Source organism: Thunnus maccoyii, chromosome 4, assembly GCF_910596095.1.
Source record: "Thunnus maccoyii chromosome 4, fThuMac1.1, whole genome shotgun sequence".
Classification (NCBI taxonomy): Eukaryota; Metazoa; Chordata; class Actinopteri; order Scombriformes; family Scombridae; genus Thunnus; species Thunnus maccoyii.
In genome coordinates this window covers 33,864,361-33,890,156 of record NC_056536.1, presented here as the reverse complement: position 1 = coordinate 33,890,156, position 25,796 = coordinate 33,864,361, and the positions used below count along the sequence as shown (strand labels likewise).

General features: G+C 37.9%; 2 protein-coding genes across 2 annotated transcripts in view; one reads left to right on the top strand and one right to left on the bottom strand.

Moving 5' to 3' along the window:
- Positions 1-520: 520 nt before the first annotated feature.
- LOC121895754 (rhamnose-binding lectin-like) lies at positions 521-16,244 on the top strand. The gene is made up of 16 exons (XM_042409177.1): positions 521-629; positions 1,733-1,918; positions 2,394-2,529; positions 3,599-3,708; positions 6,955-6,999; positions 7,163-7,295; positions 7,445-7,548; positions 7,861-7,865; positions 11,656-11,686; positions 12,553-12,585; positions 13,475-13,573; positions 13,738-13,873; positions 15,573-15,682; positions 15,767-15,811; positions 15,918-16,050; positions 16,133-16,244. Exons 1-16 carry the CDS (start codon positions 599-601, stop codon positions 16,242-16,244), a joined length of 1,449 nt encoding a protein of 482 aa, XP_042265111.1. The 5' UTR covers positions 521-598.
- A 1,789-nt stretch (positions 16,245-18,033) lies between these two features.
- The window catches only part of itpr3 (inositol 1,4,5-trisphosphate receptor, type 3), an 82,267-nt gene continuing 74,504 nt past the window's right edge, over positions 18,034-25,796 (bottom strand). The window contains exons 53-60 of the mRNA XM_042409625.1: positions 25,565-25,729; positions 25,261-25,450; positions 23,648-23,752; positions 22,763-22,881; positions 22,505-22,670; positions 22,225-22,385; positions 21,950-22,111; positions 18,034-20,068 (exon numbers count right to left, since the gene is read on the bottom strand). Of these exons, the coding sequence (XP_042265559.1) occupies positions 19,952-20,068; positions 21,950-22,111; positions 22,225-22,385; positions 22,505-22,670; positions 22,763-22,881; positions 23,648-23,752; positions 25,261-25,450; positions 25,565-25,729 (1,185 nt within the window). The 3' untranslated portion in view covers positions 18,034-19,951. The remainder of the gene's footprint in view (positions 20,069-21,949; positions 22,112-22,224; positions 22,386-22,504; positions 22,671-22,762; positions 22,882-23,647; positions 23,753-25,260; positions 25,451-25,564; positions 25,730-25,796) is intronic.

The window sequence follows — 25,796 nt, the reverse complement described above, 5'->3', positions numbered from 1 at the left end:
CAAACCCATCCCTAGTGTTTAGTGCTAATGTTAGCATGCTAACATCCTAAACTAAGATGGTGAACATGGTAAACGTTCTGGTGTGCTGATGTTTCGAGACTTGTTCACTGTATTCTGTATCAAACAGAGCTGAGAAGAGTTTAAAAACACTGGAGAGATAACAACATAATAACTCTGCAGTCTTCATATGCTTCTATGACGAAGGAACACTGGATTAAAGAAAAAAGCGCACTTATAAAAGACTAGATTAGGATTTTTACTGCAGAAATGCTGCCTGAATGAAGGGAGGGGCCCTCAGCACACCAAACACTGAGCAATCACTTTGCAAATATCCTTAGATCTTAAATCTTGGGAGTTCTTTGGAAATGTTTTTCTTTTTTGATAATCATGGAATGTATGATAATTCAGTATCTTAACTACAGTCTGCTCCACCCAATAAATACATACATTCTGGCTTCACAGAAACTGTACTTTAACCCGCTGGACGGGAGCCAGGGTCGAGTTTAAACTGTTTTTCATATGAAACAAATACGACCCAACAGAATAAATACAGGTGTGTCTGTAACATCAGTCGGACTCTTCACTTGGACCTTCTAACATGCTCCGCTTCAGACTCAGCAGCACATTGTGTGAGTACACTCACTGGAATAATGTCCATTCAGAAATATTACAACTTTGATTCAATTATATTTCTGCTTTGTAATATCTAACTGGAGTTTTAGAGTGTTGGATGGGAACACGATTTTAAATCTATCATTCATAGAACAGAGTAGGGTCAGACATACTGTGCGACATGGTTGTGTTTTCAGTGAGGGGATAAACTCAAAGCCATAGCTGGTTAATTACATCCCATGTGGACAGGACTCTGACGTCAATGTTTTATCGAACTGTAATTGAGTTAATCCTTTTCTTTTATCTGTTGGTATTCTCTGACTGTCAAACAGGAAAATGTGAATATGGTGGTAAATGTCTGCAGCTGATGCTCAACGTAAAAGTCTGTCTGTTGAAGACAGCAGAGTCCCTTCGGCTCCTGTTGGTCAGATCTGACCTTCTGCTTCTCTTTTTACGATTATTATTAAAAACTAACAGACACAAAAACTCTTTCATCCCCTCAATCATCTCTCAACTGAAGTCTGTGAGGAAAAGCTGACCTGAGCACACAAACCTACTCAGGACTCTAATCTAAAGGAATCTAAGACATCTTCAAATGTCACATTATTTATATATTTATGTTGAAACTGTTACTCTGCTTTCAACTGTCAGATGTTTTTATATTCTTATGTTGTGTTGATGTGCTTTGTGTTTTTATCCTGTGTTGCACAGCAGCACAACCAAATGGCCATTGAGTACAATTAAAGTAATTGATTGTTTGATTGATTTAAATATACTGACATGGCCTCCATAGTTTGAAATGTTTGTACTGAGGATCAGATTTGATTTGTTGTTTTACTTTTGGGTGAATTACCAAACTTAGTGAAATGACTTTAATTAGGTTGGTGAGAGATTTTTTTTCCTTACAAGCACAATTAAATGTGAAAGTCAGGTTGTATAAACATAAAGGACCTCTGTGTTGATTGAAGTTGACATTAAGGTTATACTCATGGTTCAAATGATTAATGGTTACTGAATTAATTCGTGTTTCAGCCTGTAATACACAGGATGCTGGATGATTTTACATAAAAGCAAAAGAAAAAAACTGTTCTCATGTTTGACACTGATGTGTCTTTTTCAGTGCTGGCAGCAACCTGTTTGCTCACAACAGCAGGTAAATATCTGAGTCAATGCAGTATATATTTTTACATATGTACCTTTAGCACACTTCAACTAATCCCTTCATATGTGTACAATCTGTTAGTTGTATCCACAGAAAGAATTATCACCTGTGATGACGGCTACAGTGTCCAACACCTGAGCTGTGGTATGACTGAACTACATACACTACCAACACTACCTGCTCAGCACCAAACAGCAAACAGACACAGTTAGCTGTAGACTAGCTGGTGAACATAGTGGAGCATTTAGCAGCTAAAGAGCCAGATATTTCCCTCAGGAGTTGGTAGAGAGTAAAAACAGAGCTAAAAGAGAGTGAATATTGGACTCACATTCACCAGGTGGACAGAAGCACGACTCCAAATGAATGATGATGTTGCTCTGTAACTGCTGGACGTGGATATAAGCAACTGTTTGCTAACAAGTTCAACATATCAACATATCATGGGGTCAAGAGCCAAGGGGGCACAAAACTGCAATTACCTTAAAGTTCTAGGAGGGGCAGAACAAAAAATCTATTGATATACCAATACTGATGCAAGTAGAGAAAGTTAACATGGACTGTAAGACTCATTGTAGTTTAATCTCTCTGATAATGTGTCTGTCCCTCTGTGATGTCACAGAGACCGGAGTGATCAGTGTGGAGGAAGCTCTGTATGGACGAGCAGACACTGAGACCTGCAGCGAGGGAAAACCTCCAAACCAGCTGTCTAATACAAAGTGCTCCCAGCGCGGCACTGTGGACATCCTCAGGAAAAGGTACAAACCCAATAAAATCAGTATGTCTGCATGTCTGCTGAATGAAGGGGCTGCAGGAAATCAGGTCATTTTAATTTCATCTCCAACAAAACAAGACGTCATGTCCCTAAAGATCCCATGTGCTGATAACAAGTATGAAGTTATCATGTTAACATGCACTTAACAGGAAACATACAGCAGTTAGCATGTTACAGCTGGCATAGTGACATGTTCAATATCGATTTTCCTGGTGTCACATTGTATATATAGCTAAGAACCAGGCAGTGCATTATTCAAATCTCCCACAATAAGGATGGGGGTATATGGGGTACGTTGCAGCTGTTCTTGAACACAGTCCACAACTCAGAAAGCAGCTCTACATGCATCACCACCATGGGGAACATTAACTGAACATATCAGAATACTTCTTAACTCCCGAGGCAGATAGACTGGCCTCAGGGTGAGACACAACAGTTCAATGTCCTCAATGCTGACTGTTTCCTGAGCTGTATACTGTCTACACCACGAGTCACTGATATACACACAGAGCCCCGCCCTCTGCTTTTACCTGAGACTTCAGTCCTTTCTGCGCTGATGTGGGTAAAACCTTCCATTTCATGTGGAGGCCTATTTCCTGTCAGACGCCTCCTCTCCTGCCTCTTTTATTCAGTCTGTCGCTGTGATGATCGTATTTCCTTGGGCAGGTTTTCAATGAGGGATCTCTGGAAATATGTATGTTTGTATAGGGACAGGAGCAGTTCCATGACAGGGTGTAGTGGTTTGACAGATGGTAAAAAGTTACCATAAGATCGCTATTAACACAGAAAGTTTCAAAAAGCAATGACATATCTCATTCCTTCTTGTCATCCATGCAAATATTAATGCACATCATATATAAAACATCCTGATCATCAAACAAACAGTTGCTGAAATAGCCAAACGGTCAGACAAACACCCAAACAAAGCAGCTCACTGACGTTTAACATTAAACCCCCATCAGATCTCATTATAACTTAAATGTGATGTGATTTTGATATCAGTAAAATTGAATTTACAATATTTGAGTTCTTTTTGTTTGTTTTTCCCACAGGTGTGATGGCAAGAAGGTGTGTGAACTAAACACAAATGTCGTCCGTATTTCTGATCCCTGCAATGGCATCTTTAAATATTTAGAGACCAACTACACCTGCTTCCCAGCAAGTAAGTCTGGACAAGATTCAAGATTCAATAACTTAAATAATTGTTTGCACAGCAGCGTTACAACACAGAACACACAGCACCAAACATAGATAACTCAAACATAGAATGCATATATAAAAAAACATGAACACAACACAAAAAACACTTCAAATGCAAGAAATTGATGTGAAGGTATTTAGGACGTTTTCCTCTCTGAGTAATAGCCAATTTATATTTGTATCTGAGTGATGCAAAGCTACAAATAGGTTTAACCAGCAGCATTCAAAAAGCTGTGAACTAAATTCGTTTAAGTAGATCTGCTGTGATTCCTTTACAGGGGTGGGGGGGGCGACTCTTGATGGACTCCTCCCTCCTGCACGGCGAGGGTCATGTGACCGTCTTTCTTTCTTAGGATCCCCATTAGCACCAGCATAAGCATTGGCTGTTCTTCATGGGGTCCACCACATATACAGTCATACACACTTTAACATAAACACTATAAACACATAAACACACCAAACAAACCAGCTCATCTCATTGAATTAAGTTTATACAGAAGAGAAGCAAAATTGTCATCCTTTCAACAGGACATTAAGCCGATCACAAATTATATATTTTTTTCTCCTTTATTTTACTCACAATGTTATCAATTTGCTTAGTCCATGATGATTTTTGATCCAAGGTTATACCCAGAAGTTTTGTCTCTTGTACCTGTTCAATAGGTATATTGTTTGTATTTAATTTAAGCCTTGGTTCAGCTTTTAACGGATACCTTGATCCTATTATACTAGATTTTGTTTTAACAACATTAAGCACCAATATGTTGTTTGTTACCCATTCTACCACTAACTTCAACTCCTCATTTATTAAGCTTTCCTGATGATGATGCAGCTGCATATATTGTTGAATCATCAGCATACATAGCAATTTGAGCAATTTCTAAAACTAATGGAAGATCATTAGCAAATAGTGGCCCCAAACAGCTACCTTGAGGTACTCCACAAGTAACATGTCTGATCTTTAACAATCTGCCATTAACCCTCCCAATGTCCTCGGGTCAGAAATATGGATTTCTTTCATCTAATTGCCTGCAAATCACATGGATGGTTCCATACCACACACTTTGCAAGTAAAAGTAATGATCACTACTTTCATTGAATTTTGGGTGTTTTATTAAAATTTATAGCATCTGTGGACTTTTGTCCTCCCAAGTCAAAATTGACCCAGTTGCATGGTCGATGGGAAGACAACAGGAGGAACTGTCTGCCTCCTATTTGTCAGGAAGCTCTCCATCCACTTTAATGCAGTAAAAGTGAAGCTGTACTGTTTCAGCTTATCTAACAACATAGAATGATGTATAACATCAAACACCAAACTGAAATCAAGTAAAACTGCATCCTATTATCTTACTCACTTTGCTTGCTCACTGTTGAAGTTGTGAACATCAAAATAAGTTTGTATATGTTCAAAAATAATTCTCTCCATTACCTTTCCTAAAGCTCATAACAAATTTACGGGGCGTCTCTTTGTACCAGAAAATGGTGCAGCTGAATTCTTTGAAGCGGATCTTCCATACCTGTAGAAAAATACATTTTCAATACTCAAGTTACTAATATGACAGACAGGAACAGCAATTAAATTGGCAACAATTCTAAGAAGTTTTAAATCTAAATTATTAGTCTGTCCTTGCATTTATTAAGCAGATACTCAACATCTGTAGTTTTAATTTTAAATTTACACTTCTTATTCTTCATCATTAAATCCTTAGTTAGTATTTTGGTAGTATTATTACTGGCTTGGTGCATATTACTCCTCATATTGTTTTCCTTAACATGACAATAATCGTTAAAATAATTAGCAATTTGCACTGGTTTAGTCAAGGATTTCTCTTCCACCTCATGATATGCAAGATATGCGTCCCATCATGTAATTCACTAAACTCCACAACTGTTTCTTGTCATTCTTTACATATTTAATTTTATTTTCATAAAACAATTACTTTTTCTTTTTGTTTAATCCTGTTACATAATTCCGTAACTTCCTATAAATTTGCCAGTCAGACTCATCATTTGATCTGATAGCTACATTTTTTGCATGATCTCTTTGCTTCATCAGTTCCTTCAGTTTCTCCTCTATCCAGGGTGATCTCGACTTCCTGACTGTCTGCTCTCTAATCGGCGCTTGTTTCTCTGTTTCATTTGCATAAGTAACACGTTAAAGACTTCAAGGGCAACATATTGATTATTCTTCTCTAGCACATATTCCCAACATATATTTTTAACATTATCTATAGATGACTCTTCACAGGATTCTTTCATTGATCTCCTGAATACTACTATAGGTCCTGCTTCTGAGACCTTTGTCTTTCTTACAAGCACCACTAAATTATGATGACTTCACCCCACTGGGACTGATATTGCTTTTGAACATAAATGACCAGAATTTGTAAATACATGATCAAGACATTCATGCACACTCTTGTTGGTTTATCCACCAGTTGTACTAATTACATGCATTAGTTAATTGTATCTTGTGTTTCCTCGCTTTTAATATGTGAGCACATACATGAGAGTATATGTTCTAACTGTAATACTGAAATTAAGTAATTAAGTTGTAGTTTGTTTTTCTCATAGTAATCGTCTTAATATTGTCCATAGAGGGTCTCGCACCAGTATTTTGCATCACGTTCTTCTTTAGTGAAAGAAGAAAAAGCAAGATGGCAAGAACTGGTGTTTGCTGCAGGAGACCACGGTTCACCTCCCGCTTCCAAACAAGCGTCTTTCTCTGTGAAAGACACCGTGGGTCGCCGTGGCTCAGATGTCCAAACTATGATCTTTCCCTAAACATAACCAAATGGTGCCTAAACCTGTGTGCCTAAACCTGACCAGACCTTAACCACAGCATTGTCACACCATAAAACATTATTATATTATAAAATGGTCCTGTGGCTCATTCTTTTGGTTCCCATCCGTCCTCTAGAGGGCGCTGAAAACACTCATATAGGTCGTTTTTCGAGTCATTAGAAATAGACCTATTCTGTCATTTTGGTATGAGGATGTGTTGGATGTACAGTCTTGAGAGGAAAGGATGGGGGAGTAAACAGAAAATAGACAGTGGTTTGGAGAACTTCGGTGACTGATTAGCACTGGTATATTCTCGACTGGGCTAGCGTGTTAGCAATGAGCTCACCAGTTTAGTTTTGGGTATGTCAGCTGTGAACAGGCCTTCATAGTGTGTCGTCTAATCCGTCTCTTGTTACTTTGACAGTTCACCTTGTTGTATGTGAGTACTCTTTGGCACACCTTCAATGTGGTAAGATCACTCTCTTTTGCATATGGTTTTGTAAATATGGTGCATTAATAATGGAACAAACATCAGCAAAATTATATTTACATCACATTCCAACACTCATCTCAATATTCAACTACATTTCTTTGGTCTCTGCCTGTCCAACTGTTCCTTGTGTTTCTGTCAGATGAAGGTCAGGTTTTATTTGTTTACGGTGCTGATTATGGACGCCGCGACCATACCACATGTTCCTACCAACGCTCACCTGCTCAGGTCCGAGATACCTACTGCTCCAATCCTGCGAGCAAAGTCGGTGAAAGGTACTGTTTGATTTTAACTTCAGGTTCAGGAAATCCAGACTGTGTATAAAGTTTAGAAGTGCAGAGCAGTGAAAGATGTCTCTCAGATGACAGCTGAGCTTCAGTGCACATTCACGCCTGTTTTCACTCACGTCACTCTGCATCCACAGCTGTAACGGGAAAAACAGCTGCACTGTCAGAGCCAGCAACTCAGTGTTTGGGGACCCCTGTGTGGGCATCAGCAAGTACCTGGAGGTGGCGTACATGTGTCAATGTGAGTATCAGAGGCTGATTATATTTATATGGTCCACATGTGGACAGGAAAGTTGCTCACAGTAGATGGATAGATACTTAAATACTTATCACAAAGGGCATAAATAAAGTATAGAAGTATACAGTTTAAAGTGGGACAAAACACTGCTGCCAAATAAAAAAAAAAATCAGCCAATCACAACTTTTCATCACAACTTTTCAGCTCGATTAATGCAAAAGCTTTATTTTGTGACTTTTGTACTTGATGTTAATGATAATGATAATAAGTAATATTAATGATCTAACATGGATATATTATCTGTTTGTTTTGCAGATCCTGTGTGAACACATTGAAATTACAGTAATATCACAATAATCTTTCAAATGAATGACATTCGTAATCAATCAGCAAAATGTCCCATCAGTCTGTGATCAGAAGACAGAAGTGTTGGAGGTTCAAATTTAAAAGTAAAAACTTTTTCTTACTGTACTTATAACTGTATTATCTCTGGACCTGTTCTATATTTCTTTTGTTTCGTTTCATTAATTATACTGTTATTGATTTTATTTCCCATTTAATTGTGTTTTAACACATTTCTGTGCTCATGCTGTAAACCACATTGAATTGCCTCCATGTGTTTGAAACATGATATACAAATAAAGTTGCTTTGCATAATTACACCAAAATATCAGTATAATTAGACAACCATGGAGACACTTTGATTTATGTTGATGATTTTAGTTTTTATCTGTAACTCAACCTGTCACCCCGTCTCTGTTTAACCTCTTAAACTCCATAAGGATGCTGGCGTCCTCGGCCGACTTTACTGTCTTTCAGAGGCTGCAGCTGGCTCAGTTTTAAAGCCAGTTGAAGATTCTGATATCATATGAAACTAAATGACCTAAAGCTTCCATTGGTACCATCCTTGTCATGCTGGCTTGTCGGGAAGGAGACTAAATAACACTCCAAAGTTATGCTAAATTTTGGCAAGGGGAAAAACTGACATGGCCATTTTCAAAGGGGTCCCATGACCTCTGACCTCAGGAATGAATCTGAATGAAAATAGGTTCTATTGGTACCCGTGAGTCTGCCCTTTACAGACATGAACACTTTATGCTAATCCCAATCAGTTTTTTCATGCAGTATAAATGTGTTATTTTCAACTATTCTAAAAATGGTGTATTTGAATATTTCTGCGTACTGGGGTCCCTAAACAGTCTTGGACTTGTATAAAATTTTGGTCTGACTGGAAAGCTGAGACTGTTGTGGATTCAATGAGCCCAACTGTATTCATGTGTGATGATGTTAGTCCCCATAGTAGCCATTTTATTATAGTGAAACCATTTTTTGAAACTTGACCTCACTGTATGAAATGACTTATTGTGACCTCGAGGATAATCAAAGCCTCATGAAACTTTACAACCACAAACTAGAGACCGAGAGCATTCAGAGGATGTTTGACTTTCCTAACTATATTTACAATAAGGGGGTTTCTGTGCAATTTCTAGAACAAAAGTGTTTGCAATCCAATCACTGAAAAATGTAATTCTTACAGAAATCTCCAAATGTCAAAGATTTCTGATACCAGAGCATGAATTTTTCTGTGGTTCCTCAAGGTCTTGGTGTCTTTATGTGGAATTTTATAGGGACTTTTGGCCATTTTTATCAATTCGTGAGTGGTTAAAAATGGTAAAATCTTGCACCAAATCTGTGTAACAAATGGTATCAACCCAAAACAACTTATGAGACACAACTGAGCATTGGAATGACCATCATATACTTCCATCATAATGTTCTAAGCCCTCATACTTTCAAAATTTGAATACAGATTTATGACTAGAAAAACATGCATTTCAAATTAATCTTCAGGTTCACAACTTTCAGATGATGTATCACTACTTCTATGTGGCAGATAATATTGACCTGCTATCTCCACCTAAAGGTCCCTGTCCCCCCTAAAACAGAAAAAATGGGTCTATAGTAGGGAGGCAGTGGAAGAGGTTAAAGATGATCTTTGGCTGCAGTGTCATAATACACAATTTCACTTTGTGTGTTTTGTCCAGATGTTTTGCTTCATGCAACATTTCAAGGTTTCAGATTCCGGTCTTTGTGTTTTCTACCAACTGAATCTGTGATACAAGTAAATGTAGTTTAAAATGAATTCTTAGTAAATCTTGTGGACAATGTTATTATTTCCAGTATTCCACTTTGTCTACATTAGTTATTAGAAAGGCTCAGGACAGCTGAAGACCCGTCAGGTGTTTCAGGTATGTTGGTTTTACAAAAGTTCATCCTGTTCATCCTGTTCCGTCAAACACTCTTAATTAAACTACAAGAGGATTGACCTCAGAATTAACTCCCTGCCTGAGGTAACAATTGACGCCACACAAAGAACTGTTTCTTCGGAAAGAGAGAAGCTCAGATTTGATCAGTAAACTCAGGTTAATGATCAGATCATAACCAGTAAAGCAGGAAGCTGCTGGTAGCTTTCCCAGCAGGATGCACTTTTTAAAAAACCTGAAATACCTGACAGGTGTCTTCAGCTGTCCTGAAACTCTCTGAAGAATTAAGTTTAAACTCTGTTACACATTCAGTGAAACAATCCATTGTGTGTCCATCCTGTGTGTGTCAGTGGGTTTGTGTTGGACAGTTTGACTGTTCCTCTTTTAAACAAAAAATAAAATAAAATAAAGAAAAAGCATTAACAATTAGAGAAGCAGGTTGCTGTAATTATATATTTTACTTGTTCTTATGTAGTTAAATGTGCTGATGGAAGCTGTTGGACTTCAGTGAAGGACACTGGAAGTCTCAGATCTTTCTTGTTTGTTCTTGTCTGCCAAATGACAACAAGAACATTTACATTTTGTCATTTGGCAAACAATTTACTCCAAAACTGAGGCAAGACAATCAAGCATTAGCATTTTAGTTACTGTAAGAAAGGACTGGAAGCAGACACGTTCAAGATCAAGTTTCTTTTATCAGCACACAGCTAGGCTGGTGGAGTTAATCCAAATACACATGGAATAGCTGTAATAATGCATCACATACAACACCTGTGCAAACATTAAGGACATAAGTGCAAAAAGAAAAAACATATAGTAACCTACACAGCTACACATACAATATAATTAGACCAATTTTTGTGTATCTATCAACTGTACGGCTTTGGAGAAGAAGCCCCAGTTAAGGCGTTCAGTCCTTCCTCCTGTACCTTCTGCCAGAGGGGAGACGCTGAAACAGATGGTGAGCCGGGTGCAGACAGTCACCTGTGATCTTGATATTTTGTGAGATGGTACGTTGTGTGTATATGGAGTCCAGTGTGGGGGAGTTTACAGCCTTTGATCTGTGATGCTGTGGTGATAATTTTATACATTAACTTTATTGTGTGCTTAGATGTGTTTCAGTAATGGATAGTGACAGGATGCTCTGATTGATGGCTGTGTTAAATTAGACAAGTAGACCTTTCCTGTCTCTGTGTTTTTTGAGTTGTCTCAGGAAGTAGAGTCTCTGTTAGTGTTGAGGTCTCATGTCAGGTTATTGCTGATGTGAGTGAATTTGAAGGAGTCAGTTATTGTAATAGGTTGGCTGTCGATGAAGATAGGTGTTTTCATTGATTGTTTTGCTCTGAAGTCGATGATCATTTCAGTGGTCTTTTTTCGTTCAGGACCAGGTCGTTTTCCCTGCACCAGTTGACTGACTCCAGCTTGTAGGCGTCTTCATTGTCTTTGGCGATCAGAAATCATTGGTGCATAAGAAATACTGTAAACAACAAGACATACGTGCAACAATCAACAAAGTGCTAAAAGGTTAAAGGGGCTCAAGTGTTTGTGTCTCTTGAATACACTGAGGGACTCAGCAGACTCACTAATGTCAGAAAACTTAATGTGGATTTATGAAGTGTCTTGCCCTCCCGGAAAGCTTGTGAGCTGTTGGACTGATGATGTTTTCTTTTCATCACAAACTATTTAAAACAGGTTTAGTTTCCTCTTCCACTCTCTGACAAGGAACACAGTCTGTTTTTTCATTGGTTGCTTGTTTTGCATATAAACAGACAGTTGTTGCCCCAACAGAGTAAATTGCAGATTTTCCCTCTTTTAACTCTTCACCTAAAGACGTTTCCTCTGAAAGATGCTTCGCTTCAGACTCAGCAGCTCTCTGTGTGAGTACACACCTGACTGAACACACACATCTTTATTCTGTGGCTTTATTTAACATCAAAGTTTTATGAAGTTCCTGCTTTATTGCTGAAAATCAGTTTTATTATGTTTAATTGGATTGAATAAAAAAACAGTACATCTAAAAACAGTCAGATAAAAGATAAAATGCCAAATCTTTACTGATGTAAGTGCATTTTCTTTGTTTTATGCCTTTTTTTCTGTGGTTGTATTTCTACTTAAACTGTATTTTTTAGATCATTAGCACAATTACATGTTCAAAAAGTCAGTACAACTTTCTACTATGTCACTCTTTATAAAGGGATGATAAGTTGTAACAAATAGTTTCATTAATAGTTAATGTTGAGTCATTAACAGTCAAGTTATTAATAAAGAATCTAATAAAGCATGCAAGTCTGCATTTACCAATGTGAATTAGTAAATATTAGTGAATATTAGTAAGTCAATTCTTACAATAATCCAATAAAACAACCTGCAGTTGTAAAAGTTGTTAATAAGTGAGCCAAAAAGACAAAGCTGGAGAAACACCAACAACAACCTGGCAACACAAAAGTCTTATTATTGATTTACCATTTATCTTTTAAGCATTATTAAATTATTAACTATTAATAAAGCCATTAGTTACAACATTAAAACCGTTTATCATGGTGCCGTTTACCTGTGTAAACATCTATATTCTGTAGATCTGAATACATTTGTTCAAAGGTTTAAAGGTAGAATTACTGCAAGCTGAATGTTTTCATTAATTCACAGTTATGCTGGATTTAAAAAGACCTGAAGAAATAAATGAACTTACATTGAAAAAAAATCCATTTTCAGTTTGAATGTAACAGTGATGTTTGTTTTTCAGTGCTGGCAGCGGCGTGTTTGCTAGTGAAAACAGGTAAATGTTTGAAACTGTTCTACAGTGTTAAACATACTTTTACATCACGTGTCTTTGTGTTAAGTTATAATTCCATCCTGATCCATGATTCTCATTTTTACCAATAATCAAGCTTATTTCAAATGAACTAAAACCACATTTAAACACACTTTCAGTCCTGTCATTTTTTTTCCTCTTTTTCCTCTTCATCTTCTCAACCTTCTCACAAAACAAACCCAACTTTTATTATTTGATCTTCACCTCCATCATTCTGTATTTATAATACAATCAAACAGAAAACCAGGATACCAGGAAACTACACATGGTACTTGAAATAAATAAACAGAACACTGAAGTCAAGCTTGAAGCAACTGATGGGTATCACTTGTTTCAGTCATGTGCAGCATCAGTGGTTCCTTCACAACTGACAAGCAACATCCAATCATATTCATGCAGGTGAACAGCATGACCAGTCTCACTGTTAAAGGACGGCTTCACAGTATTTCCATTCTGTCTTAAAGCAACAGTCAGGAGCCCAAATGAACAGTGAAACCTGGTTTTCTTGCTGTAATCATTCCTCCTGTTCATACTGACCATTACAATGGAAGTGATGATGGAAAAAATCCACAGTCCTCCTTCTGTACAATGTGCGTCTGTGTCTTTTTGGTGCCAAAGTCTATTATTTAGCTGAAATTTTATATTTGTGTTCATCAAGGAGGGATTTGTTTGTTCGTCACTTCCCTCATTTTGTCTCACATCCTCGGAAACATCAAGACAAACCTGCTGTAGCTCCACTTTTAGAATATTAATACCAGCATTTTCATTATTATTTGTTTCTGCTCTTTTGGGTTTTTATTTGACAGCTATTTATTTAACAAATACTCATTATAAACCAAACTTTCCATTTCAGGCCTCTCTAGAGCACAGCCTGTCTTCCCCCCCACCGCTGTGTCCACAGAGAGAGTTGTCACCTGTGATGGCTTACACAACGTCCAGCACCTGAGCTGTGGTACGACTGAAAAACTCAAACACATTTTTACAAATGTTGTTTTCTTAAGGCTTATTCTGATATAGTCATTCTAGCAGCATGGTGCTATGTCCTTTAAGTCTTTGCTTTCTGACTGATTTTTCCTTTTGTTTGTGTCACTTATGTGTCCCCCTGTGATGTCACAGAGACCGGAGTGATCAGCGTGCAGACGGCTCTGTATGGACGAGCAGATGCCGAGACCTGCAGCGAGGGCAGACCTCCAAACCAGCTTGCTAATACAGAGTGCTCTCTGCACGGCACTCTGAACGTCCTCAAGAAAAGGTACAAACTCAATTAATATATTCCACATACTGTATCATGCAATTATATTATTCTAATATTATTTTTAGGAGTCATCAGACCACTCATACTATTGTTATGACACTTGTGGGTAAGGCTGATGCAAGGAAAGGGACATTTGTAACTTGTGATTTTATTACCTACCTGAATAAAATGGACTTGACTACTAAATAACAATAAAATAATAAAAAGATTAAAAAAGCAATAATGGTAATTAAAGCTGCAAGCACTCTGGCCCGTCGGGATCAGATCATTTTGCTTTTTAAAAATGAGGGATATTTCTTACAAGTGTGGTGTGCTTTTATTTTGAAAGATTGGTTGACAGGATGAGAATTTTCTGCAGGGTGAGACATGTCTGTCTTGCTCACACCTGTGTCATCAAAATTATGCAAGTTTTGGGCCCATTCACTTGAATTTCAATTAGTAAATTTAAAAACTCTTGATGAGTTTGTGTGTAAAACAAATTAATTTCCTAATTTTCATCAAGTCTATTTTTAGAAAAGTAAAGACTTTTAACTCACATGACCTGGTCAAAGTTTGATTGACATGTGTACTGTCAGGTGTGTAGAGACAATAAGTAACTGCAGCTGGACACAGAAAAATACTCATATATTTGAATGGAGAGTGTGAGTGAACCACTAGGTGCTCGGGCCCTAATAAAGGAAAAACTGCAGCACAGAGCTACAAATTTTAGTTTTGATGGTATTTTTTATCACTAAACTGTCACCCTCACACCATTTTTCCCTTCCCCTCATAGGTCATCCCCACTACTGAATTATACATATAAGACCTATAATTATTGTAAAATAAATGATAATAACACCAAACTTCATACAAAGTTTGTATATAATGTACTGTATGTATATAGGCCTTTCTGCTGCATCCTACAAAAATGAGCTGCATTCAACTCCCACACCAGTGGCAGCTGGTGACTCAACAAATTGGGGAGGACAGGAGGACATTAAACTATATCATTGTCCCCCACCTGATGAAATCAGAGGGGTGGGGGGAAATTTTATATGCCAATAAAACAATTTGCTTTTAAAAACAAAAACCCTTGAGTGGTGTAAAGGCTGCTTCTTTAAAGACATTTAGCATATAGAGCTCATTTTAGCCGTGGATGTCAGCAGGGGTGTCAGCATATGATTTGTAGGTCTTGATGAGACAAATAATTGAGTTTTGGTTCGATCTCTCTACGACATTCCTACGGGCCGTGGCAGCCATATTAGTTACATAGATGGCGCTATAGAGCACATTTTGGCACTTTGGGGGATAGTTTTTACATTTTATCAAATTTTTCACCAGACCTGATGTGCATGCCAAATTTGGTGAGTTTTTGAGCATGTTTAGGGGGTCAAATTAAGGGTGTAATAATAAAGAAAGAAGAAGAAGAAGAAGAAAGAAACAAACACACGAAATACAACAGGGTCTACTGTTTTACAGTAGTCCTCTGCCTTTAGGGCTCGGTCCCCGATAAAACAGATGAGATATGTTGGAAATAAAACTGTGTGCTAGCATTATGGAAGGCTTTTAAAAAATGTCTGAGAAGTGATTTTCAGAAAAAGCCTGGTCACCTTCAGATGACCAGATTTAAAGTCGCAAGCTCTGGATGTCGCTGCCTGAAGGTTTGACAGAACCAGAACCAGAACTCAGACTCGTGTTCTTTTTGGTCTCCCTGCAGATGTGATGGCAAGAGGGTTTGTGAACTAAACATAAACGTGGTTCGTACCTCTGATCCCTGCCATGGCATCTATAAATACCTGGACACCACCTTCGCCTGCTTCCCAGCAAGTCAGTTACATTTCTGCTTCTGACTCAATGTGAATCAAAGATGCGACTATGTTTTTATCACGTGATTCATGTTTACTTTCACAGTCCGAAGTGTCGCATGTGAGAGCTCTGTGGCACAGCTGCAGTGTGGTAAGATCACACAGTCTCATTTGTTTCATGTATGATGGATTCACGTAACAAGCAGACTTATAGTTTCTTCATCTGAATTTATTCCTTTTCCTTCTCGTTCTGTCAGATGAAGGGCAGGTTTTATTTGTCTACGGAGCTGATTATGGACGTCGTGATCAGACCACATGCTCTTACCGACGACCTGCCTCTCAGATCCAAAACGTCCTCTGTTCAAAACCCACAAGCAAAGTTGCTGAAAGGTACATTTCATAGTCTTTGCTGAACAAGGGAGTTAGATACTCAGTTTCATACAGTTTCACTCACGTCACTCTGCATCCACAGCTGTAACGGGAAAAGCAGCTGTGCTGTCAAAGCCAGTAACTCAGTGTTTGGAGACCCCTGTAGAGGCACCTACAAGTACCTGGAGGTGGCTTACAGATGTCAATGTGAGTGACTGAAAATAATCTGCCTCATGGAGTTTACAAAGAGAGGAAAAGGCCGAAATACTACAGTCATAGTCAGTCTGTGTCAGCTGTGCCAGTAATGTCTCAAATTCAATTCAAGATCCACTTACTAGCTCTTTCAGGGCTTTCATCCTCACCAACTCATGGCAAACTCCATCCACTGAGGATGGAGTTTGCTTAGTTGTCATGGAGATGGCGCAGTCATGTGACCTAACTATGGAACCATGGTCACACGGTGACAAGTGCACTATTGTCATGACAACTGCTGCTGATGACGAACATGAGATATGGTTCAAAGCTCCGGAAGAAGTTAGTAAGCAACTTGTGTCAAACGATGTTTCATGTTTAAGAATGAACTTTCACTCTCAGCAGGTGAGTTTAAATCCACCTGTTTTTATTCCCGTTTTCAATTAGCAGTTAAAAATCTGAGTGAAAATGCAGAAGATTAAACAAAATCCATAAATTATGCCAATATAATCATGTAAACAGACTGAGTGAATAAATGATGACGCCCATGAATCATGTGACTTGAACGTCACTGAAGAGCTGAAAACATCAGATCTGTGTGGAGCGATGATGAGGAGACTGTAACCTTCCTCACATCAATACATGAAACTAACAGAAATGTCATATTTCCATCATGTTCTCCATCGTTTGAGCTTTGACTGATGCTCTGGAAACAAGCATTAACTTGAATTTTGTTTTGTTGATTTTCTGTAAATTGGGTTAAAGTTAACTCTGCATTTGGATGGAAACGTCGCACATCTAAAATGCTGGTTTATGAAAAGTCGTCCTGCAGTAATGGAACATTTCTGTGCTCTCAGTAACTTCACTCATCAGCCTAAAGTCGATATTTCATTTGTTCTTTTTCAGATCCTGCGTTTCATCCAAATAACTGACATCACTAAGAAATCTCAACATACATGAGACAGAAGTAATCAAGAAACCGATGAAACAGCTTCAAATCTTATTCCAGCTTCACCATGTGGCCAAAAGTGTGTGGACACCTGAACATTGGTGACATCTCATACCAGACCAGTCACGTTGTCATGTTGAAAAAGGACCAAACTGTTGCCTCAAAGCTGGAAGTGCAGTATTGTCTGAATATTACGGTACTCTGTAGCGTTGAAGATATCCCTTCATTGGAACTAAAAGAACAAACCATAAAAACAGCCAAAGACCAAAAGTACACACGTCTGTCCACATACTTTTGGCCATACAGTGTATCTGAGAAATTGAATCATCCAAATGAAAAATCATTGATTGATTAGTTTTCTCTACTGCAGTTTTATTTCCTTTTCTGTTTACACACACACACACACTTTGTTATTAGGTTAAAAGGATCAGGTTAAAATAATATAAAATATATATAATAAAAAAAAGTTTCTTGTCTTAACAAGAAACTGAGCAAATATTCTTTTGGTGGTGGCAGCGACTTGCTGCCGTACTGAGCAAACTGAAATGAGATCATCTCAGTCTCCAGATGTTTTATTGGGTTTACAACAGCTGCACCACACATGAGCACATTCAGGACCTTCATCGTTAATGTTCACTACAAATCATCAAAATAAATAAATGAAGAAACACAAAAATAATGACCTACTACTATGACGTGGTATCATATGACCTGCTACAAACTGCTTTTGTTGACACCGATGATATATTATGATCTCTGTCATACTATATATGATACAGTATGACATCATATATCAGATGGAATATGTGAGTCTTGTGTTTGTGTGTATTTTTATCACAGAAAAACTTTTCCAAACACATTGATCAACTGTTAACTTTTTATTGAACAGGAAAAAGTCTCTATGTTCCTTTTGGCCGTCGATGACTGATCCTCCAAGACAAAATATATAATTTTCACAAGAAACGATAAAAAATGCTTTTTCTTTTTAAATAAATCCTCACATTCCACATTGGAGACTCTGTGTGCTTTCATTTAGCCACTGTTTGATTGACAGTTCTGAACAAAAGATTTTAAGTATTACAATTCTGTCCAGGAATAAAGGTCATACAAATAACCACAGATCCAAACAATCTCACTATTATTAACAAGGACTTTTATCTTTGTGCAATCTTCACAATATTTCTGCCAAAATGGCACATTGAAAAAACTGCTTGGAAACTCATGTAAAGAACTCCAGCTGCACTCCGCTTTCTTGACAATTTCAGTAATACAACATTCTTTAAATTAAGTCACTTAACTCTAACATTTGTGTTTTTATCTTTAAATAAAAATGTACACATTGGAAATATTTCCCTTAAACCTGATCAGTCCACACTGCAGAATATCTGGAATCCATTAACATGTTACAAAGCATGCATTTTGTTCTTCATAGTAAATTAATTGTTAAAGATGTGTGGTCGACATGACATCATCTTCCTCCTCCTCTTCCTCACTGTCTGTACGTATCAACTAAATAAAATATGTTATTTTCGGTTCACAAATATGAAGTTTTGCTAAAAGCAGTTCACTCATAATCCAGTGTCTGTACTGAGCTAGTTTACAGTGTTAAAAACAAAGTCATAAATATATCACTATATAATTGCAATAACAATATATATCATTTAAAAAACACTATATTTTCCCCAAATACAGGACAAACAACTGGTTCAACTTTTGGCTGACATAGTTAATTCTGCCATCAGCAAAGAAACATACTGCAGGTCACTTTCTATTTACATTTTCTCAAAATGACAGAGGCCAGTTGATGCCTGTTCATTCTCTAAGCTTACACATACACACTTACATTTTAGCATTGTCTTTCTATGACACTGACCCCACAAGTAAAACATTAGTTTACAAATCTAAAACCAGGAAGAATTTGATCCTTAGGTTCCCCATTTTCCAAAGTTTTGTTTCCCTCAAAGTGTTTTCAGTTTATAAAATAAGATCTGTGTTCCCATCAAACCAAATATTTGTCACTTTTTGTTGTAAACCATAAAGAATAACTATTATTACTGTTATTAGTGGAGCTGTATTAGGTTTTTACTTTGTTTTATTTGTTGCATAATTGTGTTTCTTTATGAAATATATCTAATTGGTATTAAATTGCAGAATCTGCTGTGGGAAATCTTAAGAATCACAAACTTCCAGATTGATCTAAAAGTCTTATGGCTGCATCACATCATCATCATCATCATCGGTCTGTCATGGAGGTTCACCACAGACATGATGCAAAAGTCTCCAATGAAGGTTTTTATCTATGAACTGTTGGTCATAAATAGTGTTCAGAAATGAAAAGATTCTGTTCAGTTGACTTAAACGAGCTGGCAGGCAGATAGGAAGCAACTGTAACCTCCCCAGATGTTAGCTACTGTTGTAGATGTTAGCTAGCACATTAAGCTGATGCCATGTGAAGAGAAAATCAATCAGATGGATCTGTGGATCAATCTGAGGACCTACAATATGGCTCTCAGGAGGAGTTTTATCTACAGTAGTACGTTTTAACACATCTGTAGTCTGAGACGAGAAATGTTGCTTTTTTGTTGCTTTAGTGAGAAACATATAATTTGTATGTTTTATATCTCTGTTCTAGTGTTTGTATTTATTTTAACCATGTGGAGGACCCCCCCCCCCCCCTTAGAACAGTCCATCAGTCCAGCTGTATGGTTTACAGATGTGGATCTCGTAGTGAACAGTCTGTCCATTCATGTGTGTTACAGTCTGATAATCAGCAGTCCCTCTTTACGTTTTGTAGATCTGATGGTTTCCTCCTGCGGCGCTGGGAGGAAGTGCGGCGCTGGCTCCCGCCTGAACATCCACAAATCCCATCCTCTGCCTCCTCTTCCTCTGCTCTGTCATCTGCAGCGAAACATGAAGGACAGTAAGCCCACACCCAGCAGTCAAAGGTCAACGTCAGGAAAAAACTTTCCTTCAGTCTCTTTAATGTTTCCTGTATCCTCACAAAACTAAAAAGGACTAAAATGTTGGTCATGAAAAAGGAAAAATCATCAGTCTGTCAGGAAACAAAAACCTGAGCAGCAACCAAAACAAAAGAGCTGCTTGGATCAGTATGATCGAGAGCTCCAGGTTCTGACAGCTGGTTACATTTTTGGATCTGGCTCCAGATTTAGCTGAACTCTGACCTCTGACCATTTATCTCTCCCTGCTCTTTTTTTTTTACACAAGAACAATGTATAAAACTTTTCGGTAGCTGCTTCTCATTTTTAACCTTTGTTGGCCTTCGCTTTCACCGTTTTTAAACAACACACGTCACTGGCAGCAGATCATATCAGCTGTAGACTATTAACATTAATTCCATTTTGGGTGAAAGTAACCTTGACTGTTATTTCAATGTGTCACATACATGAAATTGACATTTCATATCTCTGGTTCTCATCTAATCTCCAGGTTGGAGATACAGGTTGTTATGGAAGCTCATTGCATTCAGCAAAGAAAAGATATTGGAGGTCTTCTCATAATTATAACTTATATCATTATTATGACTAAAGATCTTTTAATTAGGAAAAAAACAGGTGTTACAACGTATTCTTTGACCCATCAGATTCTGTGACCTGATCAGGAATAACAGTATTTAGATAGAGTCACTTATTCTGATAGTTTGGATGTACTTCAGATGTATGACTTTATCCTTTGAGTATCTAAACTGTTAACAAAGTTCTTTCTGCCTGAACGAGAACTTTAGTTTGTTTGTTTTGTTGCTCTTTGTGTCGAATACATAAACTCTCTGACGACGACGTACAGGTTAGCACTGCTTCAACTCCTGTCCATCAACAAACCAGCCTCACGTACTGTAAAAGAAAACTAAATAATAGGTTATCATTTGATATATTTCTTTAATATATCATACATGTTTCAGACAGTGTTTAAGTTCAGTTTAGTGTTAGTTTGTGTGTGCTATGTCTATTCTAAACTTAGTTCTTTGCTGTGTAAGATGAGGCGGTTGTGTGTTTAACAGTTAGGTTTATTCTGTTATACCTTTACCTGAGCCAGTGATAAGATAAACTGTAGTTATGTAGATGTTTATGTGTAAATCTGATCAGCTTTTAGAGGATAGTGTGGTTTGTCCTTAATTTAATATAGTAGTAATGTTATTTTATGATGCTACTTGGTGCATGCTTATGTACTGTCATATATGGTCGTGAAGAAAGACTGTTCCTAGGTTAGTTGAGGGTTGGTTGCAGACCTGTAAGGTTAGTAAACAGATGTCTTAAATTCTGTACGAGTAGTATTTAAGGGACTGGTTAACCTTTCAGACAAAGAAAAGATAGCTAGGTGGTATCTTTGTCTCCAGAACTATGATGCATTATACTTCTGATTGTATTATTTAATTACATTATTTCATAACCTAACAATGCTCTCTTTGTGTGTTTATTGAGTGATCAGCAATTTCCCATTACAGTACATAACTGCATTACATCATCTGGACATCTGAATGATGACTCACTCAGGGAACAAAATACCACATTAATAATAATATCATCCATATTACATATTGTTATTTTTGGCCATCATTTTACTATTGAGACATTTTTATTATAGTGCAGTCTGTTCTGAGACTCATTTCTGCTTTAATGGTGCTAATTACTCTCAAGTTTTGTTTGAGTTTTTAACAACATCCCCAAAAAAATCCCAGATTTTCATCCGAGCTCACTGTTGATGTTTTAAGCGTCAGCGGCTCACAGTAAAGCTTTAACCTTGAGTGTGTTTGTGAGTGAATACCTGCTCTTTCAGCTCAGTCAGCTGAGTGGTCAGAGTAATCACCACCTTCATGGTTGATGCCAGTTTGTCCTGTAACATCCTCATCTCGTTCTGCTCCCCGTCGCCATCGGTTACCACCAGAGACATCGCCTGCATCCGTGGAAACCAGTCCAGGTTGTTGTTCTGAAAAAGCAGAAGAAGACGCTGTGGAAGCAACTGGAGTTTTCATGTTTAGATCCATGTTTGTTACCCTGAATTTTGGGTGTTTAAATAGAGTCTTTCATGTGATGTTTTACCTTGATCATGTGAGCCACGTAGCTCTCAGGTCCGGTGTAGTCTGTCTTGTTTTTTTCACGCACCAGAACGATAAAGTACAGGTAGTTCCAGATGTTGTGCTCCAGTTTGATGTGCTCCTCAAATGACACAGTCTTATTGTCGAACTTATCTCTCTCCAGACCTGCAACGACACAGAGAACCAGACTGTGTGTCAAATGACGTGATGTTAACTAGTTGGCGAGTTATTAAAGTGGTTGGAAAATGAACTAAGTTGTTCATTTATTATTTATTTCTACCCACCACATATAAAACATGTTGTCTTCAGGATCTCCTCCTTCTTCTGTTTCTCACTTCTCAGGTCGGCAAACGTGTCGATGATGACGCCGAAGATCAGGTTGAGGACAATGATGATGACGATGAAGTAGAATAATAAGTCGTAAACCACCCGGGCGGGAAACAACGGCTCCTACACACACAAACACACGTAACTAACTCAAAAATTCTCTCTTAAAATGCTAAAAAAAAGCCAGGTTTAAGGTAAAAAAAAGTGTTGTTTACGTTCTTGGATGGTTTGCGGAGAACATCGCCGACTCCTCCTCCGTTCCTCAGTCCGTGGTTCAACACCGTCACAATACACATCAACAGAGTGTCACACGCCCGCTCAGAGTCAGACTCCTCTGGAGACACACACACACACACACACACACACACACCATGTGTTGTAGATATCAGGGTGTACATCCGTAAAAACATGTGCTCTTAAAGCTCCAGTATGTTGGACTTTGTAATGATCTCGCTGGAAATCTTGAGCCCATTCAGAACACTGCTGTTAGAGTTCTAATGAGAACCAGGAGAACATCTCTACTTTACATATTTTTAACTCTAATGTGTCCAGAACTGCTGATCGGAGCCTTTTCTGTGATCTTCAAGCCTGCACATATTGACCAGATTAAATTCTATCACTTTTTTGCATTTGGGGTTCATGTTATTTCTTATGCTAACATTTCTTTATTTTTATGCTAACTATACTTTTTCTTCTAACATAACTTTTATTTTTTATGCTAACATTTCTCTTTAGGTTTTTATTCTAACATTTCTTAATTTTTTAATCTAACGTAACTCTTATATTTATGCTAACTTTACTTTTTTAGTTTTTTTTATATTGCATACATATTCACCTCTAAACAGTAATTTTACTGGTTTCCAGCAAGTTGTTTTATTATTTATATATTAGCTATCAGGACAATGTGGCTACGTGTTCTCTGCCTCCCTACTGTGTGCAGGAAACCATCGGTTTAAATCAAACTGCCTTTTCTTATGTGATATTTGTAATATTAACATTGAATCAAATGTCTGTCTATAAGGTGAAAAGTCCTGCCGATCCCACTGAGAGTGAACAGTCGACTCTGCAGATGTGTGGCGTTAAACTGGTCTCAGTCTCACCTTCGTCCTCAGTGACAGTGGCAGCGTTGGTCTCTGTGGTGCAGCTGACCCCGTCTGCGGAGCACGACTTGAGGAAATCCTGAGAAGCTTCACTCTGTTGAGGAGCTGAGAAACAAACACACACACACTGTGTCACTGACAGACACTCACCAGTACATACACACACACACACACACAGACTGGGAGCTGACCAGTATAAACAACATCTTCTGCACCAAATCAAGGCCAACTGGTCTTAATAAGTGCAGAATCCGGTTTGGATCGCCCTTTACAGAATGACTTCCAGTAGTGAGAGGAGGTTTATAGTTAAACTGTGTTTCAGGGTTTCTCAACCTTTTCTGATCAGTTATTAGTTTTTAGTCCCTAAAATTCTTACAATAAGTCTGTTGAGTGAATTTGAGAACATCGAAATCCTAAAACCTACATATAATATTTATATTTCAATCCATCAGTCTGGCACGTATTAAATGTAAAAAAATGTCTTTTAATACTCATTTTAAAAAATGATGACAGCATTTAATGGATCATTTATTAAGTCTGTTTTAATCTTTGGTCTCATAGTAAAGATATGGAATAGAGCTGCAACCATTAGTCAAATAACCGATTAGTTAATCAGGAACTATTTTGATAATTGAATAATTCTTTAGGACATTTTTTTAAGCAAAATCCAAACATTTCCTCGTTCCAGCATCTGGATCGTGAAGATTTTCAGCTTTTCTTATGAGATAAAGTATCTGCAGGTTTTGGACTGTTGGTTGGCAAAAACGAGTGATTTAGAAGGCATCACCTCGGGCCTCTCGCACGTTTTTATAGACCAAATGATTAACCAGAAAAATAATCATCAGACTAATCGGTAAGGAAAATAATCATTAATTGCAGCCCTAGTACGGTAAAAAGAAGAATGTGTCCATCACGAGTCTGACAGCGTGATGCTAAATGTTTGGAGTACTTGCTTATAGTTTAGATTTAATTAAACCATCATTACAACAAGTAGTATTAAACAAGCAGTTGCTTATTTCCACATCCAGCAGTTACAACATGATCATCACATTAATAATGTCAATAATTAATCGTGGGGTTCCTCAGGGTTCTATTCTTGATCCTTTGTAGTTTCAGTTTGGTTGAAATGATTTTTTTTTTGTCCACTTGATTTTAGCAGAATAGTTTCTAAACATGACTTCTGTCATATCATCAGCTTATAGAGTAGTTGTGGCTAACATGTTAGCAAACAGTTGCTTATTTCCACATCCAGCAGTTACGGAGCAACATTATCATTCATGTAGAGTCATGTTTCTGTCCAATATTCTCTCTTTTAGCTGTTTTTACTCTCTACCAACTCCTGAGGGAAATATCTGGCTCTTTAGCTGCTAAATGCTCCACTATGTTCACCAGCTAGTCTACAGCTAACTGTGTCTGTTTGCCGTTTGGTGCTGAGCAGGTAGTGAACAGTGGCGACGCTATGAGAGCGTTGAAAGTGAACCAGAACAATAAAGTTGCAGCCGGACAGATAAACAATGAGCTGAGAGCCGAGAGGAGTTGCAGAGTCTCTGATAATTCTCTGTAAGTTTATCACTAAGAGACACAGATGTTTAAGGTTGAAGGTGAGAGGTTACCTGCAGCGATCTGCGGCAGCGGGTCGACCTCCATGATGAAGTCTTCCTTCAAGCAGAGGAAGCCGACGATGGAGAAGAGGTAGACGAGGATGAGCGCCAGCAGCGCCGTCAGCAGGATGGAGCGACCGTTACGAGTCACACTCTTTATCACGTTAAACAGCGTCTCCTCCCGGTAGATCAGGTCGAACAGCTGGAGACACACGAGCAGGCAAATACACAGAAAACCAATCATTCGCAGGCTAAACAGAATGTGGAGCCTTTATTTTTCCTGTTTCTAAGTAAGAGACAGGAAGTTGTTGTTTACCAGGATGCTGTAGAAGAGCTCGTGGACAAACAGACCCAGTGTGGAGGTCAGAACGTATCCAAGATGGTAGAGGAACTCCATATCCATCACCATGGCTTTGTATCCCATAATAAACGTCCCATTGTTCCCCACAAAACTCACCACAAAGACCACCTTATTGATCAGCTGGAAGTGAACAGAAAAACACAGAACAGCAGGTTATCTGAAATGAAAATTCAACATCTCCGAGGAC